Below are 23,455 nucleotides of genomic sequence, written 5' to 3'. Positions count from 1 at the left end.
AATTCCATAGCGTCAACAAGATTTTTCACTGGTTACCACGTGATAAGCGTGGTATGCAAAAAAAAAAAAATCACTGGTTCTTACACCATTGAATTCAATTTTAATAAAACAAAACGTATTAGCAATATGTGTTCTGCTGTTTGTACAACCGGCTTAAAAAAGTAGTGAAGGCCTCTAGTAGTGATCAGTCCATCTGACAAAAAAATGAAAAATATTGCACACTACATAGTCGATCGCTATGATCCAACGAAGTAAATTTAGTACTAAGCACAGTTTCCTCAACGAGAATAAAAGGTTTAAAATTTTGTTCTAATTTTGAATAATATAAAGTTTGCCCAAGTTTTAGACAAAATATGAACATCTATTATGCCAAATTAGTATTATTACATACATCATGAAAAAAATTTATTATATATACATAGGATTTATAGAAATTGACTACTTTTTAATAAATTTTCTAGAGCGGATCGAAATGTCCTAGTGCGGGCTCAAAGATTCTTCTCACCAAGGGTTTCCGTGAGATAGAGGGCACCGTCGACCGCAGAATCTTGGTATGTGTGGGCCGGGGTCATAGTTTTCCGATACATTTGAAGAAAGTTAAAGGTCATGAGGATATGGTGTATATGTTCGGGTCGTGTTATTGGGCGGGGTGGAGTGGGGGATGTTAGAAACAATTTTTTTTATCTTTTATGGAACGGGTTCAAAGGGTCCGGTAGAGATGCTATAAATACCTCCTTTGTAGTACGCTTCAATCTCCAAAATTATTTTCAGATTTGGTAAAAATATCTTTTATTTTTTTTCAAAATAACGAGATCATTGGAACGAGATCACTAGAGCTCGGGATGCAAAAGCAATTTCCGCACTTTCCACCACAAATTTGCGTGTTCCTTACGTGCGTTGGCGTAGAGGTAGCAGAATTTACATGGCAATCGTGGCGCTGCACGCAGCGTACCCACTGAACCTGTCCAGAGCTCTGGGTAGGCCATGCACCTCACGGAAATGGATATACGTGATGCTTCAAGCCACTCATTGGGTGCCGGCATGTCCACGACTGCACGCACGGCCCGTCGATCGCGTGCGAGTAAGTACGTCGCCGTCGGACCCAACTGGCACACTGCAAGGTTGCCGCACCGAGCGTGCAAGAGCCATGCGCCGAGCAGCCGCTACACCCGGGTGCCGCGCCGGCCGGGACAGATCCGCCGCACCCAATGTGCGGCACGCACACGTCCCCAGTGCGTACGCGAGAGCGCGATGCGTCTTCTCGATGTTCTTTCGATCAAGATGTGTGCCTGTCGGCTTCATCGCCTAGTCGTGTCACGTGGGCGCGAGCACGACATGGCGAACTGGCATTGCATGAGACTTGTTTTCGCATTGACCGGTCAGAGATACATGTGGTCAGCTACTAGATCAGATGGTTCGATTGATGATGGGAGGAGTATGTTCGATTGGTACGACCACAGGTGCGGGCGATCGATCTTCCATGTGTAGCACGCTACTTATACAGCGTGTTCTCACGGGAGACGTACCTACGAATGGTCGTTAACTTTTTAAACATTAGGCCATAGTTCTGCCTTAAATTAATAAAGGTTGTTGCCGGCAAGATGATACAAGATGCTGAAAATCAGCTAACAGGAGCCGAAAACTACAAGTAAAAGAAGAGAAAGGAGTGAAACACAGCTTGAGCTTCGAGATCATTGTCCAGTCTTGCGATCTAACTAAAGAGGCGCTGAAGCTGATGAAGAAAGCCGCCATTGAGGGACTCACACCATCGTCAACCTTCAGAGCCCAAGTAAAGCCCACGCACCATCCGTTTCCACCTCCAAAGAAAGCTCCCTGCTTTCTCGTCCCGGATCGGAGGGCACCGTACCTGTGGAGATAGATCGTTCTCCCTGAGCACGCATAGATAATGAAAGTTACCGCCGGGAAGAAAGACTCCTAGCACTCGCCTCGCCTCGCCGCCACCCACGAACATCACAACCACCCGCAGCAGAAACCACCAAACCCGACCAAGCTGTCAGGAGCAAGCGAAGCCGATGCATACCAACCTCCGCCGAGCTCATCCACCCAAACCCACTATCTCAAAACTGCGCCTCCCACGAGGGAACGACACCACCCGGGCGCCGCCACCGTCCAAACCAAAGCTTTGGGTTTTCACCAGAGATAGATAGGGCAGGGAGGGAGGGGATATGACATCGATGTCGCCTTCAAGAAGGAAAACGGCATCGTCAGCGTCGTCGACGTCACGGCCGCCACCGGAGGAAGTCCGGGACCGGGGAGGTGCGACGAGCACCGTAGGGAGGAGAAGCCTTCGTCTTCAGATCTAGTACCAGAGGCCCATCGGGGCGACCTCCGTACCAAGCCCACACCCGCCGCCCCCTTCATCGCCCGCGTGGCCGAAGAGGGCCGACCGCATCATCGGCACCTGCCGTCTGCCGCCAGGCCGGCGGTGCCCCACCCTGTGCTCAAGGCCGCCGCCCTGGAAACCTGGCCTCAACCCGGTCGTCGGAGGGCACCAAGCCCCCCGCCACCACTTCCCAGTGCCAGCGAGGCCGCGCCGGAGAGGGGGACGAGGGGAATCGGGCCGACCTCACCAGCGGCGGAGCCCACCCCCGCGCGGCCGTCGTCCTCCCTACAGCAGCGCACGGGGGGGAGGAGAGATCCCTGCCACCCCCATCACTGACGTCGCATGGCCTTGCCGGCGGCTGCCTCCGGGGGCGACGAGGGAGGAGGAGAGGGAGGGGGAGGCGGCGTGGTCTAGGGTATCCGCCGGTCGCCTGGAGGGGCGACGCGAGGGAGACGCGGTTATCAATGGTCGTTAACTCGGCGTCAACGGGATCTTCTCCGGCGGTCACCGTAAGAGCTCGATCCGATCTAGGTACGCTCGGCCACCGTCGTCCGGTGCTGCGATCCACACGCACATCCTGCACTTACCGCGAATTACCGGGCATTTTACTATCCACATGAATCATAATCCCGGCCAAACCTAACCAAGAACCACGAGAGTGGCGATTGTCCTGTGTATGTGGTTACCGGCTGATTTCCACTGTTTCCTGCTTTGCGATTCGTGATGCCAAATATCATCAAGTTTCGTTATGTTTCGGATATCTTAGATGTATGGGTTCACAACGGATCATCATGGTTTCGTGCACGGGACAAAATAGGTCATTTCTCAACCAACCACTGCCGACAATTTCTCAAAACTCGGGTACGTGAGGGATGGATAGCCTCTAGCAAGGACGACGATCCAGTCCGGCCGCTTATAATTACACGAAGCTGAAATTATCTCTCTGAAGTGGACATAGCGGGCGCGTCATCGTCAGAATCCAGAAGGTAGATATACTCGAAGAACACCAGATACCTAAGTGCTAGGGCACGGCCGCACGGCCGCTGTGTGTGCCTGTGCATACTTGTCGTGCGCCTACGCCACCCACTCGCCTGGAACTAGCGCTATATATATGTACATGGGTGGATGCTTGCATACCACCTACCCAACCCCGATCACAGACAGCTGAAGAGATGGCCTTCTTCTCCAAGCAGGCCACTCTCTTGTTGGTGGCAGCTCTGCTGCTGTGCCTACTCTGCCCAAGGGGGCAGGCGGCGAGGCCCGGACCAGGATCCAGCCAGCACAAATCACAGGTACGACGATAACCTACTTTTAACCTGAACTGCGCACAAATTGACGATGGTTCCGTCGCTTGCCATCTTACAAATACAATGTCCGGTTCGCTGTTTTGCAGGGTGCTGAATCCGCCATTGCCCATGAGAAGAGCGCTGCCGCAGGAACCGGGATGGTGATGGCGCAGGAAGATCCGGTGGAGGCGATGAGAGACTGCGAGGGAGGGGAAGGAGCGGAGGAGTGCCTGATGAGGAGGACCCTCGTCGCTCACACCGACTACATCTACACCCAAGGGAAACACAACTAGATTATCCGGCGTGCTGAAGCTGCTCGTGCTTACAAAGGGACTCCATGAACTCTGCATGAAGCCTCAATTTCGATCCCCAGGGACCTAGCTTGTTAAGATGGCATCCTTCATGAGCACGTCAACCTGTTCTGCGGTCCTGTCCCATGTGAATTACTATACCTATAGTCGCCTCTTTTTGCATGATTCCCTTGTTGCCTTCTCCTTAGGTCATGTATCTAGTTATCATGCATATACTGTAGGTATGTAGCTCTGTACTCGACACGCACTGTGCACACGGATCTGCATGTGTGTGTGTGTGTTTTTTTCGATCGAGCATGTGTATTCCATGTGCTTCATGTCGCTAAAATTTCTACTTGCTACAGTACTACTTTTGTACTTTTTATAGTGAATATATTAACGGGAATACATATTGGCTCTCGGATGCCACACACCCTTATACTTGGAAAAATAAAAAATATTAAAAAAAATCATCAAAGATGATGAGGTATTGTACTTGAAACAAAATATTTCCCTAGGAAATTACTTTAATTGTATCCTAGGACAAAGAAAACAAACTTGAAACATCCCATGACCAGATACTATTCACTTTATATTCGTCATAATTTTATCTTTTGCCCTGGAGACCATGGGAAACATTTCCTTTCCAAACATTTTTTTACAAGTACAAACTTGATCATCCTTGATTTTCAGGAAGATTCAAATTTGTTTTGACCTTTTTAAATTACTATAAATTTTTTTGCTCTATGGGGGTGCGTTGCACCCAAGAGCCAAAAGTCCGCTTCCTCTTGTATTGACGTACTATTTCAAGAATATGCGTGCAAGAATAGCCACTATAATTCAGCCGACATACTGGTCTTCATCATTGGTTAAACCATCGCAGCTAAGCTGATTGTTAGTTAGCCAACTCGACGTCATGATCTGGCTCTACGGAATGGAACTGTCCAACAATGCAGAGAGGACTAGAAGCAGTCAGGATTAGACGACCAGAACCAGCCTACCTGCTCTCGCTATTATAAGCGCATTGACTTTTATGCTGTCATAGTTCCTTACTTGGTCTATTACTCCATCATTATTTGTCAAGCTCCTAGTGGCAAAATAATTGATAAAGTTTCTGTAGCGGTTGAATCTGGACCGAATAGTGCATGATTTGTCTGTCAACTCTGTTATTATCTGCTCCAATAGTTGGTTCCACTCTGTAATGTCTTATAAGGAGCAGTTGCCACTTGATTTAGTTTCAGAGAAGAGGTGTCGTCAGTCGAAAACCTGTCGTCAGTTCTATATGCGGAGCGTCGGTAAGATTGCAGACACCTTTCGTTTCCTCCATCCTTCTCTTTCATCCACGTCCTAAAAAATCCTAGGTGACACCTGCTTGCAGACAGCCATGGGCGGACCTAGCATCCCTCCAGCCCGGGCGGCTGCCCAGGCTTCCGGCCGACCGACAGGTTTATTTTTGTCCCTATTTTACATGTATTTGATACAAAATTAGCACACTAAACCTATTTGCCCAGGCTTTAAAATATTTCTGGGTCCGCTTATGCAGACAGCTGATTTGGACAATTGTACATACCCTAATAAGATGCGAGACCTTTGCTCTAAAGTCAACTCCATTAGGATGTTCAAACTTTAGAATCAGCTCGCCAACTCATATATCCTTGATGAACCTGCCAGTGTCATATCAGGACTGCATAGCTTTATTCCGTACCTGTTAGGCCAGCAGTCGGTGAAGCCATTGATGTCTCACTTTTCCTTATAGCTACAGTTATGTTATGCAAACGAATATACAATTTGGCCATGTCAATGACCAACCGCTTTCATAGATTGTTCTATTCCATTTGGCGTCGATTTGGTGGTGTTATTCCAGTACCCAATCCAGATCTCACCGATGAAAGCCCCAGATTTGATCTAAGTGGTTTTCCCTCGCAATGGTACCTTTTTTTTCGTGTCATTCCCTTGTTGAAGATGCCGTTTGGTGTTTGCTTAGACTTGGAATTTTAGAATGAAAAACCATAATATAGTCTTTCGTCGTTTGATCCAATGTTTCTGTGAAAATTCCACCGATCCATTAATAATCATCAAGTACAAAGATGCCTAAAACTAATAAAAATTACAAATAGGTCATTGGACCACCTAGCGACGACTACAGACACTAGCACGAGTCGAAGGCGCGCCGCCGTCCTCGCCCTTTGGACCACCTAGCGACGACTACAGATACTAGCACGAGTAGAAGGCGCGCCGCCGTCCTCGCCCCTCCATCATCGGAGCCAGGCAAAGCTTGTCGTAGTAGAGCTTGTTGTAGTAGACAGACGGAAAGTCATCGTGCTAAGGCCCCAAAGGACCAGTGGACCAGAGCAGCAACTATCGCCAATGATGATAACCATAGTTCGTAAGAGACTGTCCTGAAACCACACAATCGAATACGAAAGATGATCGGATCACGGGGGATCCGCCGGACACACAACTCCACGCGTCCTCCGCCGGCTCTAGATGCACCACCGGAGCGAGGATAGGACGGGGAGGACCTTATTCTAACTTCAGGAAGTAGCCATCGTCTCACCATCCCGAAGAAGACACCGAAAACAAACTAAACGAAGAACTGAAAACTGAAAACTTCCCGACGGCGAGAGGCCGCGGTCCACCACACCTCCAAAGCCCCAAGGGCACCGGAGACGGAGCGGACCGGCATCATCGCCGGTGAGAGGGACGAAACCCTAGATGGGTTTTACCCATCTAGAGCCGCCTCAAAACGTCTCTCTCTTTCTCTCCTTTTGAATCTCGGAGGGTGGTTTATTCCTCGAAATTCCCACTCGCCATGGTAGATGAAAAAATAGCTTTCTCTCTCCTCCTCCTCCCGCTTTTATCCAATCAAGTTGATGCTGATGATTCAAACTAAGTGTACCCCTATTTTGCACAAGAAGTTTGGTCAAAGGAAGAGACGGCAATAGACAAAGGAGAGTCGGACTCGGAGACGGGATCCGATTCGAAGGTGCCGATCTAGGGTTGGCTGCCTATACATACCCCCGGGCCTGCGCTCTCCCCCTACACAATCGCTTGCTCTCCCACAGCCCAACCCCCAACAAGTCGAGATCGAGATCAAGCCCTAGGTTGAGAGCGAGGAGCAGAGGAAGAGGAAGGAGGCAATGGCGAGCGCTCCGTTGGTGCAGGTTCCGCTTCTCGGAGCGCGGGCTTCTCCCTTCGACTCCAACAAAATAGAGTTCGTCAAGACTCCCAGCCCCGAGAAGGAGGCGGCGAAAATCTCCGAGCTCGACCTCGCCGCTCTGATCATCAGTGGCAGGAAGAAGGGCTCTCCGGGCTTCACGTGCAGGATGATCGCGGAAGGCGGCAAGCCGTGCATCAAGTCCCAGGAGACGGGGCAGAAGTGCGCGAGAAGACTGGAGCGGGTGGACCAGGAGATGATCGACTGCTTCATGACGCTGCAGCCGGCCCCTCCCGTCCTCCCGCGTATCTCCTGCAGGCCCAAACTCGATCAGATCGAGCTCGATGCCATCCGGACTGTGCAGGATCTGAGGGACTTTGAGTGGGACATCCTCACCCAGTTCAGCACCCAGGAGTACGCCTTGGCTTGGCTATGCGATTGTGGCAACGAGGAGGAGGATGAGGAAGACGTGGTCTAGTGTGCGGGCCTGTATCGATTACTGCGTATGGTGTTGCTCTTCTGAAGTATGTCGTGGCCTCTTGTTGGACATGGTATTATCCATAGTTTAAAAATATAGCCTTTTCCGCATGGTGCGGCTAAGTGCATTAGCCCGCTAAAAGGTGTCAAAGTCCTTAAATAGCCGGCTATAGCCAGGCTATAGCCGAGCTATAGCTGTTTTGAGAAGCCGCGGCTATATCCTGTAGCCGACTATTTTAAACATTATCTATCGAATATGGATCACAGTTGTATGCTCAACTATGTATCTGCTGTCTACCATATCGTTTGCGGCGGCTGGGCCGCTTGCACTGAATTGCTTGTTTGATGGCAAGTAACTTATTGTAATTCTGAGTTCTTAAACTCTGTTGTTTGCTACTCCCTCCGTCCACAAATAAGTGTATTTCTAGCTTTTGTACTAAGTCAAACATTTTAAGTTTTGACCAACCGTAAAACAAAAAGTAGAAACATATATAATGAGATTTTGGTATAATTTGAAACTACATTTCAAATCGAATCTCGGGATACTAAATTAGTGTCATAAATGCTATTACTTTTTCCTATATATTTGATCAAACTTTAAAAAGTTTGACTAAACATAAAACCTAGATGTACACTTATTCGTGGACGGAGGAAGTATCTATTTGCAGCCACAACATTGCTAGACGAGTATGTCAGTAGTCAATCCGGCGACGGTACATCTATCTCCTCGAATCAGTGCTGGGTTGTGATCTCTGCTTCAGTAAAATGGCCCAGGCTAAGTTAAATGTCGTTTCACATGCACTCCTTTTGCGGTTGTGTTTGTCAGATGTCAAAGTTCCTGCTTATCTTTAGCAAAATGTTGATGTATTGCTACGAGATAAAAATAAATAAACTAACTTTAATTAATAGATGGTATTGCCAAATTCTGGTAAATGGAGTGGGGATGACAGCGGGAAGTCTTCAGCTCGTGCTAGCATATGTAGTCTTCGCTAGTGGTTCAAGTTACTACTTATAATTTTAGTTACCTTTTGGGCTATTTGTACTATTGTTGATGATTATTAATAGATAGGTGAAATTTTCGCAAAAAAAAAACCCAACGCAATTGCACATCCTGGTTCTACTGGTCGCGTCTGTCGGTCCTCCTACCTACAGTTCCTACACAACATGGGCAACCTCTTCATGCAGCAATTCGTCGCAAATGGGTGAAGCCTCTTGAGAGCCGGCATCCTCCTCGTCAATGCGGTTGATGCCCTGAGCCGAAGGCCGTGATGGTGTTGCAGCGCAGCCAGGTACGGTAACCTCCCGCCTTGGATCCTTCCCACTTATACTCACAGTCGGGCAACTCAGTCTGTTGAGCTTCCTGGCGGCAAGGGAACCATGGGCGACATGAGCGCATGCTGACTTCATGGCGTGCCTTAACAAGCAGCCGAAGCAGTTTATGATGTACACGACATTCGAGACGTAGAAGGCGCTAACCCGGTGTGACGTCCTGGCCTAGGGCTCAATAGGATTGATAGGATACTCGTATCAACAAGTTGCAACTTTTATTTGGAAGCTCATCTCTAAAGAATCCCGACGTTAGGCGTGCTTGGCTTGGAGCGATCTAACGATGGATGGCCGACCGAGAAGTTGATCTCGGGTGCACACGAGTGAGAACAAAGTATGCGTGAGATGACAACACCAACCTCATCAATCTTCTTGACATGACGGCTTTCTCTGACGCGCGAACCGTCATGCTCTCTTGACCAAAACCTACGTGTTTTTTCATCTTTATGACATTCCAAATGAGACAAGAGGGACTTCGGCCCGAGTAAGCTGGGCTACAAATCTAAGACCTATTATAACACCAAACATTCAAATATTTCCAATTAGGGTAATTTTAATAAGGGCACGTGTCTTCGGAAGCTTTTATGTGGACACAGATGAGGTTAGCACTAGGGTCTATAAGGGCTGAGCAACAAATGCCACCTGTATGGATGGAATCTTTTCCACATCCGAAAACTTAAATAAATTTTCTCTTAAACGGTTAATACAATCGACATTCCGTCTTCACCGCTAGGTTCCTATTAACGAGGGTTTCAAAACGAGATTCCATCTTAACTTGTTTTGATGATTTTTTTTAGTTGGCAGTTGCCAGGTTGTAGTACCATTGTTGCCAAATTACTAGTTAATAGTTACTAGATAATTTTTACATGTGTGTTTTTCCTGTATAGAAATGATCCACATATATAGAGAGAGCGAGTATTCGATCAAACTCTAATTTTGTTCAAAAAATCTAGTAATTTTTAACCTGGTAACTCTGGGTAACTTGATGACCAAGGGATTGTAATCAGGCAACTAGGTTTAGAAGAAAAAAAAGTCATGAAAACATATTAACATGGGATTTAGTTTCAAAGATCTCGTCGCGAAAAACAAACCGTGAAAATGAATCTAAATTTCGACTTACAGTTTAAGAGATAAAATATTTTAAAATTTGAAAAGAAAAGAAATTCGAGAATGCTAATCCAGGACGGGTCCTAGATAACACAATACTTCAATTTTGTACTGTTGGATGTGATCCAAATTCATTCTAAAGGGAGGCTAACTTCTGACGAGCGGAGCGAAGCCCGTCGCCAGTAGGCTTGGTCCGAGGTACGGATCGATGTCATCGTCTTTATATATACCTCTTGTAAGCCGTCGGCTAGGGTTTTATCAGATTATAAGATATCCCACGGCGTTTATAAACACTCCCCGATATAGTGAAACTTTGCTGGTTGGCGTTCGTGGTTTTTTATCTCTCTTTATTGGAGAGGGTTTCCAGGTTAAATCTCGTATCTCCTGCGTGTGTTCTTGTTTCGTTTTTTTTTTTTGGCTTATCGCGTTTATAACAAGTACTGGCAAAGAATAAAATAGAGTTGGGCCGACACAAACCTTCCAATGCATGTGCTTTCAGACCATCTCCGTATCTGTTTCGTAAACGGGCTGATTTTGCATAACCAGTCGGCCTCTACCACGGAACAGAAAGAAAAAGAAAAGGAAGCCCAAGATTGTGCAGGAAACGGCGACCGCGCGAGCCAGCGCCTGACGCCTCATCCGCCATTCGGCCGAGCACGCCGCACGCGCCGCCGCTGCTATGCTCCTCCGGCCACGCCCCTTCCTCCTCCAGGCCCTCAAGCCGCTCCACTCCTCCCGCGGCCCCCTCGCGGTCCGCCGCACGCTCTCGGCGCACGCCGCGGCAGCTGACGCCGCCCCCCGCGGCGATGCGCCCCCGCCGGCGCGAACCCGCCACAAGAACTCCAGGACGCCCGTCCCGCCTAGGGTGTCCGTTAACACGGCGCTGTTCTTCCCGCCGGGGGTGGAGCGGGACGCGGCTGTGACGGAGGAGATGGTGTTGCCGGGGTCGAACATCGTGGTGGGGCCGTACGCCGGGGACTCGAGGGTGAAGGAGGCCGAGTTCATCGGGTGCAGCGCGCACGCGCGTGACTGCCCCAAGGACGACCGCCCCGAGTTCGCCGTACTTGGACGCTCCAACGTCGGCAAGTCCTCTCTCATCAACGCGCTCACGCGCCGCAAGGAAGCCGCTCTCACCTCCAAGAAGCCTGGTAATCCTTTTCATTCCTTTGGTTGTAGAGATGTTCTTAATTTCGTTTTGTGTGCATTACTCTATGATGAGTTAGTTTTTTGTGGATTCTGGTACAATCAATGTAGAGTAGCTAGTGGTTTAAAACTGCCAAACTAAGTTTGCCTTTTTAATGGTTCGGATATTCTAGCAAGTGGTAGTGATCTAGCTTAAGGTGAAAATGTAAACTATATGATAATGTTAAAAAAATTATTTCGTGTGGCCAATGAAACCCTCCGGATTTATTACCAAAAGTATAAATTAAAATTTATAAGAAAACAAAAAATCAGGAATTCTCCTGGATGAAATGAAGAATAATGATAGAACCTTTGTAATGCTATTCATACCACCTATGAATTCAAGGTAGCATACATTTGTGGAAGAAAAAATAGGTGGGGTTAAGGAATGTAACTCCAAATGAACCCCACACACTTCCGTCTGTAGGTTATTTCCTGACGGCGTGCAGCGTTACGTGGAGAACTATGTTGCGAGAATATAAAATAGGAATATGTAGATCATTACAGATTGTTACCTGGGCCATCCCATATATTCCTATTTTCAACGAAATCACTCCACCTTGCACATGCAAAATAACAATTCAGGAGAAACAGCCAAAAAATCACATGAATAGAACGAGCACAATGAGCAGGAGCCACATAATAGGAGATGATGGACATATTGTATTTTCTTGCAACCAGTGAGTGGAAAAATTACTCCACCTGACTTGAACAACTAATGAGTGCAACACACTCTAGCACTGAATTTTCGATGTTTCAAGTACTGCTTCTGCAATAAAAAGAATCAGAGATTAAGCATTTCAAGCAAAGCCCCAATTCCATCATCTAGTTTCTCTAAAGACTGCAGCCTGCCTCCTGCTCCAATTGGTTACAGGTAGAAAGGGGAACACATAGGAATCTGATAAGCATTTAAAAATGATTGTTAACTGTCAAGCTGTGAGACCTGGTGAAGTTTGGTATAGCCCTTTAGCAACTGTAGGCGGAGCACAGACTTCCACTAACAAATGGAGACTGTTAGAGGGAAAATCCTGGCTGATTATCTCATATCAATCAGAATGTAATAACATTAACCTAAGAAGAAATCGATTCAGACGGCATGTTGCCAATCCGAACTGAGGCGAGCAAACAAGATGATCTTGGAGAGGGCGGTGTGTGATTGGAGAGGGCGGTGTGTGAGACAACTGACTGCCTTGCAACTGAGGATGACAAGATGGCGCCGGGTGGCATCGATGAGCGAAGCAAAGGGTGTGCGAGGGATGGGAGGCAAGGATGGTAAGGGCAATTTATGGCAAGGTAATATGGTGCGGCCATGCGGAAGGGGGCGGAGAGGACACAATAGCCTTTTTTTTTATGATGTATGGAACGACAAAGTAGTAACTGAAGCCTAAAGAAAGTTAGATTGATGGGCTCCAGGTGAGCCTGAACCTCGACCGCAGGTCAGCATGAAGTAAACAAAACACGCATAGGAAGGAAGGGAATGGTAACTGTGCGCAAGGCTGGTGGCCGGCAGTTTTTTCCTCAGGTGGCATGTTTGTTCATGTGGGATGCTGCATGTTGAGAGAGATAGGTTAGTGGGGTAGTATTTAGTTACATAGGAGTATGATGTGGGCTTGATAATGCTTTGTTTCTGTTATGGTTTTCAACCATATTATTGTACTTTAAGTATGGACAGACTTATTGTGTCATCCTTGTTTTCCCGTCGAGGTCTTGGAGGGTGTAATATATCATTAATCTTATAGAAAATTTCCTGAATTTACTTTACTGCTAGAAACTTGTCCTTCTATTGCTGTTAAATATCGTATCTGGGACTAATTTTATATGTTTTGCAGGGAAGACCCAGACAATTAACCACTTTTTGATTAACAAGAGTTGGTACCTTGTGGATTTGCCTGGTTACGGGTATGTTAACTTTCTTCACCTGTGCTAAATGTGAACTAGCTGACTACTCTATCACAATATATGAAGCTACAGTTGATTAGTTTGAAGGAACTTGAGTTTTCACAGCAACATCTGATTAATAATTTAAAAAATGAAATCTTGTTCAGGTGTTCAGATGTAGCATCCTCTGTTTTTTTTCTTTTGCCTACCTGTTATTTATTTGTGATGTCATTGAATGTTAGAGTATGTATATGTGTACACATTGTCTTATATATAAGTTGTTATTTGGTTCTAACTGGGGATATTGCATATCATAGGTTGTGCCTAAAGAAAGAGCATAGAGACCAGTCTAAAGACAAATTAATTTCAGTTGAAATTATTAGTCTTGGAACCCCATCATGATTTTTGTCAACTCCAGTATTAGAATAGAAATATGCTCTGCCAATTTCTGTATAAGTTGTTATCTGATTGCCATTTCTGAGGATATAGTGATCATACATACTGCATGAAACAAGAATGTGTAAATGGAACTGAAAAGGCCTGCAATTTTTAAGTCTTAATTTTTTAGATTATGCTTTCATACTCATTAGGTCATTTTCCCAGCATGAACTACTTTAACGTGCTTTAGGACATACCTGGCCTCTCCAATGAACATGATCAAATGAAGCTTCTTCCTACCTGTAGGTTTGCAGCTGCGTCCAAGACAGCTCGAATGGATTGGTCTTCATTTACCAAGGGGTATTTCTTGAACAGAGACACCTTGGTTGGTGTACTGCTCCTTGTCGATGCTAGTGTTCCACCTCAGAAAATTGACCTTGACTGCGCCAACTGGCTTGGTCGTAACAATGTGAGCCAGCTTGCTCTTCATCTCATAATGTCTCCTAATGCTGGTTGTGGTTGTAAATACCAAGTCACTTATCTCCAGGATTGATGGTACATCTGCCAATTATACTGATCTCCAGCAACTATCTTTCTATTAAATTGCTTTGTTGTCACAGGTCGGATTAACCTTTGTGTTCACCAAGTGTGACAAAGTGAAGAAAGGCAAAGGAGGGCGGCCCGAAGAGAACATCAAGGAGTTCCAGGAAAATATCAAGTTGGTGTATCCTGAGCCTCCTCCATGGATCATGACGAGTAGCACTACTGGGTTAGGCCGCGACGGCCTGCTCCTCCACATGTCGCAGCTGAGGAACTACTGGGACAACGAAGCAACCTAGGTCAGGTTTTCTCAAGGCTCGAGACAGGTGCAGCTAGGATCAACACTACTTATACGAGAGAGTAGCAGAAGACTGATACATCCTGACCAAGCGATCTTGCTTTACATAGGCTTCTCAGTCCAGTCTATTTCCAGTTTCTGGCATCTTCATGTACAGAGCGGCATGGCGCACGACACACAGTTTCTTCAGATCACTGCTTGCGGGCGTTGGCAACCCAAAATACAGTGTTGTTACCTCTGTAGATTTCTGTTTGCTGTAATATTTGTCACCAACCTGCGGAGGTAAAGTCTTGTTGTACTCCGATTATGATCTCTGAATGTTACTCCGGCGCAGGCGCTACGGCGGCCGGCGGGGCTGCAACTGTACATTTATGGTGAAGGCAGCCCAGAAAATTCAATGTACTGTGCACATTTAATCGTGGAGAAATTAAGTTGTTTCGCACACGCTTTACTGCCCGACAGACAACATGGTACCAGTTGTCTCGTACTGCTGGTGATCAATTTGATTAAATCCAGATTTCCGGTGGTGGTACTCCTACGGCGGATGATGGCTTTTCACTTTGAACAGCCGCGACATGGACTCAGCTATGTGTCCCACAGCGAAGCCGGACAAGGAAAACAGAAGAGGGAGGCATGAACGTACTGATCGCTGGGATGTTTCGCTTTCATCGGGGCTGGCTGTCGACCCACGAACCACGCCGGCGCCGTGGCTCCACTGCATATGCGAATTTACGTAGAGGTCCATGGCAAATATGGCATGGCATGACGGAAAAGTCCGGTTTGAACTTGAGTGCATGTGAGCGTGTTCTTGCTTCCTTGGGCCGTCCGGAGTCCGGGGCCAACGTTGAAAGCCGGGAGAATTACCAACATCTCTCAACGCTAAGAGCATCTCCACCGGCAGCCCCTAAATAGGTGCCAGCAGGGGCGCCGGCACCTCCGTTTAGGGGACACTGGCACATCATTCTCCATTTGGGGGAGCTGCTCCTACACCGGTGCCCCTAAAACGGCGGTCCCGATACATTTAGTAAATCAAATTGAAATGTTGGAAGTTCGAACGAAATTTGTACAAATTTAACCCAAATTGAAACTAAAAAACAAAAAATAAACATCTAGCGGCGCGGGGAGTCGAAGGCGCTGAAGTCCAGTTCGTTGCCGCTAGACGTCCCGAAGGACCAGCTGTCGGCGTCGTCGGCCTTCTCCTCCTTTGGCGCCGACAGCTCCGAAGGTCCGGCGATGTCGACGTAGTTGGCGCTGTGGTCCCTGGCGGACCACACCGCCGCCTGCCGCGGGTGGATCGCGATATGCCGGTAGTCTTCGTTGACGGAGCGGCCGACAATGTACTGCAGGGCGGGGAACTCCTCCTCGTCGCCGTCGCCAGGGAGGGCCGCCTGCGCCTCGGCCTCCTTCTCCCATCATTTCTTCTTCGCCGACGGAAGTGGTGGTGTGGCGTCCTCCTCCTTGACGCGGGCGCGGTGGCCCTACCCCGTCGTCCGACGAGTCGGAGCAGAGGACGCGCGCCTCGCGTCGTCGCGGATGATGACGCCTCCGGAAGGAGGCGCGGGCGCGGCCGAGCGCGTGCGCGCGACGGCAGACAATCTGGTGCGTGAGGTTGCGGACGCCGCGCTCCGTTCCGGCGCCCTCGTAGGTCGCCATGTTCGCCGCCAGCGGGAAATAGACCGGCTCCCGTTGCCGCGGTGGCGTGGCCGGAAGCCGTACTCGCAGAGCGTGTCGTCGACGTCGCGGCCGTACCACCAGGCACTGCGGCCAACGTTGTTGAAGCGGCCGCCCGAGCGGTTGGCCATCCGCGCGAGCTCGACGGCTCACTCGTTTTCGAAGCGTTGTGCCCAGTCCAGGCTGTCGAGAGCGTTCTCCGGCAGGCTCCTCTCCTCCGGCGTCATCTGGTTCCGCCGTTCCTTGGCGAGGGCCCACGTCTATGGTCTTCGCGGCGGCGGCGGCACGGCGAAGCCGCCTTTGGAGACGTGACAGCCGTGCGGCAACTTGTACTGTACTGGCACGGGGATGCGGTGCATGTACATCACATCGGCCTCGTCGAACGACAGCTGCGTCGAGCGGAGAATGCCGCCACCGCTGTCGTCGGCCTGGTCATTGTGCGCCATCGCGTCGGCGGGGTGCGTGTGGGTGGTGGTTCGCACGGAGGTTGAGTTCGGCGGCGGCTAGGATTGGACGGCGGGGAAAAGAGAGAAGCGCGCGCCGGTGGGGTTTTATGGGAGGCGGCGGACGCGCATTGAAGGCGCGTGGGTAAGGTAGGTGGACACCCCGTGTCCAGTCGCCGCCCTCGCCGTTTTGGTCGTGTCGTTTCCGATGCGAACCGCCGCGTCCCCTCGCTGACAAGGCGCCCCACCTGCCAAAAACATCGTTCCGCGAGGCGCTGGCGCGCCGGATTCACGCCCTTGGCGAAGGGGCCGGCACGGGGTTGCCGGCGATTCTATTGGGCTCCAAAATTGGTCGGCGCCATTTGGGACGCGCCAATGCGAGCCCATTTTCGCTCCCGGCCCCCAAATAGCTATCGGCCCCGCGGGGCCGCCGGTGGAGATGCTCTAAGGGTGTGTTTGGTAGCTTGCATGAGGTTTAGCTAGGTTTTGGGTAGAAGAATCCAGCAGGATTGGTTGTCTGGCTGCACTGTATATTGTGGTTCGCACGTGCTTAAAACACATCCGAGCTATGCTTGCCGGTAATTTCCGATTTAGCCTTTTTCAGCAAACCACCCTTGTGGTCTGCTCCCCAAATGCAAAAGACGTGATTCCCTACATGAGCTTGGACGATCTTGGAGATAGCATGGGCACACATGCATTAGCGAAAACGGAAAAGTGGGCAGGAAGGACCCCATGATCTCCCACCAAAACCATTCCCATATTTCTTCCCTCCCCTCTCACCTTGCAAATCAAAACCCACAGTTTCCCCCCTCTTCGAGCTCCATTGCGAGGTCATAGAGCGGGTAAGCGGCACACTCATCTCCGAAAGGCAGCGGCAAGGCAAATAACCCTTCTTCCTCGAGTTGTCCTCCACCTCCATCGATGATTGCACATAACCACACCTTTAGCCTCACCTCCATCGATGATTGCACATAACCACACCTTTAGCCTGATATGGTATGGTAGGGTAGATCTGGCTTGTGCATATGTGATTTTGCTATAATAGGGTTGAAATCTAGCACTAGTAGGGTTCATATGTGATTCTAGTATGGAGGTAGATCAAATCTATCACTCACATGTCTTATTTACCTTCGGCTTGTACTTAGAACATGTAAATTCAGCTCTTGTGTAATGGATGTGTCACGTCTACATGTTGTTACATTGATCTGTCCTGCGTGGTAAATGTAGGACTCGATTTGTCACAATTTTAGCCAGGCCATGTTCCACATTAGTGACTCGCAAATCCCCTTCTGTTTGGTTGATTCTCATCCCTTAGTAGTTGTTCCACCATGCAGGTCGGTTGCACCCATGAGCGAGGGCCATGTGTAGAGCCTGGTGAAGAACATTGCTATAGAGGTGGCGACAAAGATTGCCAGCGACTAGAAGGCTGAAAGGCCGAGAGGGCTCAGAAGGCTACACTGAAGGGGTAAATGAACTGTCTCCCCTTCACGTTGAGCTTCGTCCTTCAGGAGATGTGCGGGCTAGTCAAGAGCGACATCCAAACTGACAAGGGTTGTAAGGAGATCCATCTGAATGTCGTCGTGTTTGTGCACTATGGAGCAAATATTATCTCTACTCAGGTGTATAACCACTTGAAGAAGTGGAGGGTCAAGTAGCTCACCATTAACAGGCTAAGAGGCGTGAGCAGGCCTCAATGGCGTGAGGACACAGAAATCATCATCTTGCAGAGTGAGGACTATAATGGACATGTCACACTTAGCACACTATCATTCACATTTGTTGCACTTCATCATCGATCTCTATCATGCACAACTAACATAGTATCTTCCAATCTCAGGGTCACTTGAAGGACACGGACTTCCTCAATGTGTCCATCGCCAACTATGCTCAGATGGAAATAATATTTTCGTTCGGTCTGGCCACCGGCAAGTTCATGATGGGACAAGGGAGTCCTCGGTACACCTACACCTACACCTTCAACCAAGTATACAAAGACGTAGGATTCGGAGATGGTGATTCTCCAAGGCCCTAACAAGCCAGCTAACACCCCTTAGAAGGCTTGAGCGGGTAAGAGAAAGAGGGACGCCCTTGCTCACAATGAGATCATGGCCTTCTCCAATATGGCCGATGAAGGAGATATGCCCTAGAGGCAATAATAAAGTGGTTATTATTTATATCTTTATGTTTATGATAAATGTTTATATATCATGCTATAATTGTATTAACCGAAACATTAGTACATGTGTGATATGTAGACAAACAAGAAGTCCCTAGTATGCCTCTTAAACTAGCTTGTTGATTAATGGATGATTAGTTTCATAATCATGAACATTGGATGTTATTAATAACAAGGTTATATCATTGTAAGAATGATGTAATGGACACACCCAATTAAGCGTAGCATAAGATCTCGTCATTAAGTTATTTGCTATAAGCTTTCGATACATAGTTACCTAGTCCTTATGACCATGAGATCATGTAAATCACTTATACCGGAAAGGTACTTTGATTACACCAAACACCACTGCGTAAATGGGTGGTTATAAAGGTGGGATTAAGTATCCGGAAAGTATGAGTTGAGGCATATGGATCAACAGTGGGATTTGTCCATCCCGATAACGGATAGATATACTCTGGGCCCTCTCGGTGGAATGTCGTCTAATGTCTTGCAAGCATATGAATAAGTTCATAAGAGACCACATACCACGGTACGAGTAAAGAGTACTTGTCAGGAGACGAGGTTGAACAAGGTATAGAGTGATACCGAAGATCAAACCTCGGACAAGTAAAATATCGCGTGACAAAGGGAATTGGTATCGTATGTGAATGGTTCATTCGATCACTAAAGTCATCGTTGAATATGTGGGAGCCATTATGGATCTCCAGATCCCGCTATTGGTTATTGGTCGGAGTGAGTACTCAACCATGTCCGCATAGTTCACGAACCGTAGGGTGACACACTTAAAGTTGGATGTTGAAATGGTAGAACTTGAATATGGAATGGAGTTCGAATATTTGTTCGGAGTCCCGGATGAGATCCCGGACATCACGAGGAGTTCCGGAATGGTCCGGAGAATAAGATTCATATATAGGATGTCATTTTATGTGAATTAAAATGACGCGGAAGGTTCTATGGAAGGTTCTAGAAGGTTCTAGAAAAGTCCGGAAGAAACCACCAAGGAAAGTGGAGTCCACATGGGACTCCACCTCCATGGCCGGCCAACCCTAGTGGGGGTGGAGTCCCAAGTGGACTCCCCCTTAGGGGGCCGGCCACCCCCCCATATGGGAGGTGGAACTCCCACCTCTTGTGGGAGTCCTAGCTTGGGTAGGTTTCCCCACCATATGGAAGGTTTTTGGTTCGGGTCTTATTCGAAGACTTGGAGACCAACACTTGGGGTTCCACCTATATAATGAGGGGCCAAGGGGAGGGGGCCGGCCACCCAAGAACCACAAGGTGGCCGCACCCCATAGTGGCCGGCGCCCCCTCTCCCCAAACCCTAGCGGCCTCTCTCCTCCACCACGTCCCGCACGCTTAGCGAAGCTCCGCCGGACTTCTCCACCACCACCGACACCACGCCGTCGTGCTGTCGGATTCAAGAGTAGCTACTACTTCCGCTGCCCGCTGGAACGGGGAGGTGGACGTCGTCTTCATCAATAACCGAACGTGTGACCGAGTACGGAGGTGCTGCCCGTTCGTGGCGCCGGAAGCGATCGTGATCAAGATCTTCTACGCGCTTTTGCAAGCGGCAAGTGAACGTCTACCGCAGCAACAAGAGCCTCCTCTTGTAGGCTTTGGAATCTCTTCAAGGGTGAGACTCGATAAACCCCTCGTTGCTACCGTCTTCTAGATTGCATCTTGGCTTGGATTGCGTGTTCGCGGTAGGAAAATTTTTGTTTTCTATGCAACGTTATCCTACAGTGGTATCAGAGCCGTGTCTATGCATAGATGGTTGCACGAGTAGAACACAATGGTTTTGTGGGCGTTGATGCTCTTGTTATCTTTAGTTTGAGTACTTTGCATCTTTGTGGCATAGTGGGATGAAGCGGCTCGGACTAACTTTACATGACCGTGTTCATGAGACTTGTTCATCGTTTGACATGCAACTTGTATTGCATAAGAGGCTTTGCGGGTGTCTGTCTCTCCTACTATACTGAAGATTCAATTTACTCTTCTATTGAAAACATTAGTATCAACGTTGTGGTTCATGTTCGTAGGTAGATTAGATCTCTCTCGAAAACCCTAAACCACGTAAAATATGCAAACCAAATTAGAGACGTCTAACTTGTTTTTGCAGGGTTTGGTGATGTGATATGGCCATAATGTGATGATGAATATGTATGAGATGATCATTATTGTATTGTGGCAACCGGCAGGAGCCTTATGGTTGTCTTTAAATTTCATGTTGAGTAGTATTTCAAAGTAGTTGTAATAGTTGCTACATGGAGGACAATCATGAAGATGGCGCCATTGACCTTGACGCAACGCCGACGATGATGGAGATCATGCCCGAAGATGATGGAGATCATGTCCGTGCTTTGGAGATGAAGATCAAAGGCGCAAAGACAAAAGGGCCATATCATATCACATATGAACTGCATGTGATGTTAATCCTTTTATGCATCTTATTTTGCTTAGATCGCGACGGTAGCATTATAAGATGATCCCTCACTAAAATCTCAAGATAATAAAGTGTTCATCCTTAGTAGCACCGTTACCAAGTCTTGTCGGTTCGAAGCATCTCGTGATGATCGGGTGTGATAGAATCAACAAGTACATACAACGGGTGCAAGACAGTTTTGCACATGCGGATACTAAGGTGGCCTTGACGAGCCTAGCATGTACAGACATGGTCTCGGAACACGTGATACCGAAAGGTAGAGCATGAATCATATGGTTGATATGATGAACACTTTGAGTGTTCGCCATTGAAATCACACCTTATCTCGTGATGATCGGGCTTAGGTGCGGTGGATTTGGTTCGTGTGATCACTAAGACAATGCGAGGGATATTGTTTTGAGTGGGAGTTCACCTAGATTTTTAATTATGTTGAATTAAAATTTGAACTCAATTTGTCATAAACTTAGTCTAAACTTTTGCAAATATATGTTGTAGAGATGGCGTCCCCAATCAATTTTAACCGGGTCCTAGAGAAAGAGAAACTTAAGAGCAACGGTAGCAACTTCACCGACTGGGTCCGTCATGTGACGATCTTCCTCTCTGGCGGAAATCTGCAATCTGTGCTTGCTGCACCACTAGGTGACCCCTCCTGCAGAAACTGAAACCGATGAAGTAAAAGCTGTTTACGAGACTCGGAAAATTCGGTACTCTCAAGTTCGGTGTGCCATCCTGTGCGATGCGGAATCCGATCTTCAAAAACGTTTTGAGCACCACGATCCTCATGAGTTGATGAAAGAGCTGAAAGCTATTTTTGAGACTCATGCGGCCGTGGAATGCTATGAAGCATCGAAACAATTCTTCAGCTGCATGATGGAAGAAGGCAGCCCCGTTAGTGAGCACATGCTCGCCATGACCGGGCATGCGAAGAAACTCAGTGACTTGGGAATAGTGATTCCTAACAGACTGGGGATTAATCGTGTCCTTCAATCACTGCCACCAAGTTACAAGAACTTCGTGATGAACTACAATATGCAGAACATGAACAAGGAGTTACCTGAACTCTTTGGCATGCTAAAAGCTGCTGAGATTGAGATCAAGAAAGAGCACCAAGTGTTGATGGTCAACAAGACCACCAGTTTCAAGAAACAGGGCAAGTCTAAGGGAAAATTCAAGAAGGGTGGCAAGAAAGTTGCCACGCCTGCTGTGAAACCTAAGAACGGCCCTAAGCACGATCTTGAGTGCTATTCTTGCAAGGAGAAGGGACAACTGGAAGCGTAATTGCTCCAAGTATCTGGCTGATCTGAAGAGCGGCCTTGTCAAGAAGAAGAAAGAAGGTATATTTGATATACATGTTATAGATGTTTATCTCATGGTTCTCGTACTAGTACCTGGGTATTTGATACTGGTTCGGTTGCTCATATTTGTAACTCGAAACAGGAACTAAAGAATAAACGACAACTGCTGAAAGATGAAGTGACGATGCGCGTTGGAAACGGATCCAAGGTCAATGTGATCGCAGTCGGCACACTTCCTCTACATCTACCTTCGGGATTAGTTTTTAAGCCTAAATAATTGTTATTATGTACCTGCATTGAGCATGAACATTATATCTGGATCTTGTTTAATGCAAGACGGTTATTCATTCAAGTCTGAGAATAATGGTTGTTCTGTTTTTATGAATAATATCTTTTATGGTCGAGCACCACAAAAGAATGGCTTATTTCTGTTAGATCTCGATAGTAGTGATACGCATATACATAACGTTGATGCTAAGCGAATTAAATTGAATGATAATTCTACTTATATGTGGCACTGTCGTCTTGGTCATATTGGAGTGAAACGCATGAAGAAACTCCATACTGATGGATTACTTGAATCACTTGACTTTGAGTCACTTGATAGATGCGAAGCATGTCTAATGGGTAAAATGACCAAGACTCCATTTTCTGGTATGATGGAGCGAGCTACTGACTTATCGGAAATCATACATACCGATGTGTGCGGACCAATGAGCATAGCATCGCGCGGTGGTTATCGTTATGTTCTAACCTTCACAGATGATCTGAGTAGATATGGGTATATCTATTTCATGAAACATAAATCCGAAACTTTCGAGAAGTTTAAGGAATTTCAAAGTGAAGTAGAAAATCAACGTAACAAGAAGATTAAATTTCTACGATCTGATCGTGGAGGTGAATATCTGAGTTATGAGTTTGGCATGCATTTAAAGAAATGCGGAATACTTTCACAATTGATACCGCCGGGAACACCTCAACGAAACGGTGTGTCCGAACGTCGTAATCGAACTCTCTTAGATATGGTTCGTTCTATGATGTCTCTTACTGATTTGCCGTTATCATTTTGGAGTTATGCATTAGAGACAGCCGCATTCACTTTAAATAGAGCACCATCAAAATCCGTAGAAACGACACCGTATGAATTATGGTTTAATAAGAAAC

The 23,455-nt window shown here is 47.5% G+C and overlaps 2 protein-coding genes across 2 annotated transcripts; both read left to right on the top strand.

Annotated features, from left to right (window-relative positions):
* The first annotated feature begins 3,216 nt into the window (after window positions 1-3,216).
* Window positions 3,217-4,330, top strand: LOC127296325 (phytosulfokines 2). Its single transcript, XM_051326380.2, has 2 exons — window positions 3,217-3,636; window positions 3,738-4,330. Exons 1-2 carry the CDS (start codon window positions 3,517-3,519, stop codon window positions 3,921-3,923), a joined length of 306 nt encoding a protein of 101 aa, XP_051182340.1. The 5' UTR covers window positions 3,217-3,516; the 3' UTR covers window positions 3,924-4,330.
* A 6,255-nt stretch (window positions 4,331-10,585) lies between these two features.
* LOC127296326 (GTP-binding protein At2g22870) lies at window positions 10,586-14,570 on the top strand. Its single transcript, XM_051326381.2, has 4 exons — window positions 10,586-11,135; window positions 12,999-13,068; window positions 13,732-13,894; window positions 14,046-14,570. Exons 1-4 carry the CDS (start codon window positions 10,667-10,669, stop codon window positions 14,262-14,264), a joined length of 921 nt encoding a protein of 306 aa, XP_051182341.1. The 5' UTR covers window positions 10,586-10,666; the 3' UTR covers window positions 14,265-14,570.
* Window positions 14,571-23,455: the final 8,885 nt, after the last annotated feature.

Source organism: Lolium perenne, chromosome 4 (genome assembly GCF_019359855.2).
Source record: "Lolium perenne isolate Kyuss_39 chromosome 4, Kyuss_2.0, whole genome shotgun sequence".
NCBI classification, from domain to species: domain Eukaryota; kingdom Viridiplantae; phylum Streptophyta; class Magnoliopsida; order Poales; family Poaceae; genus Lolium; species Lolium perenne.
This window is presented reverse-complemented; position numbering and strand designations above follow the sequence as displayed.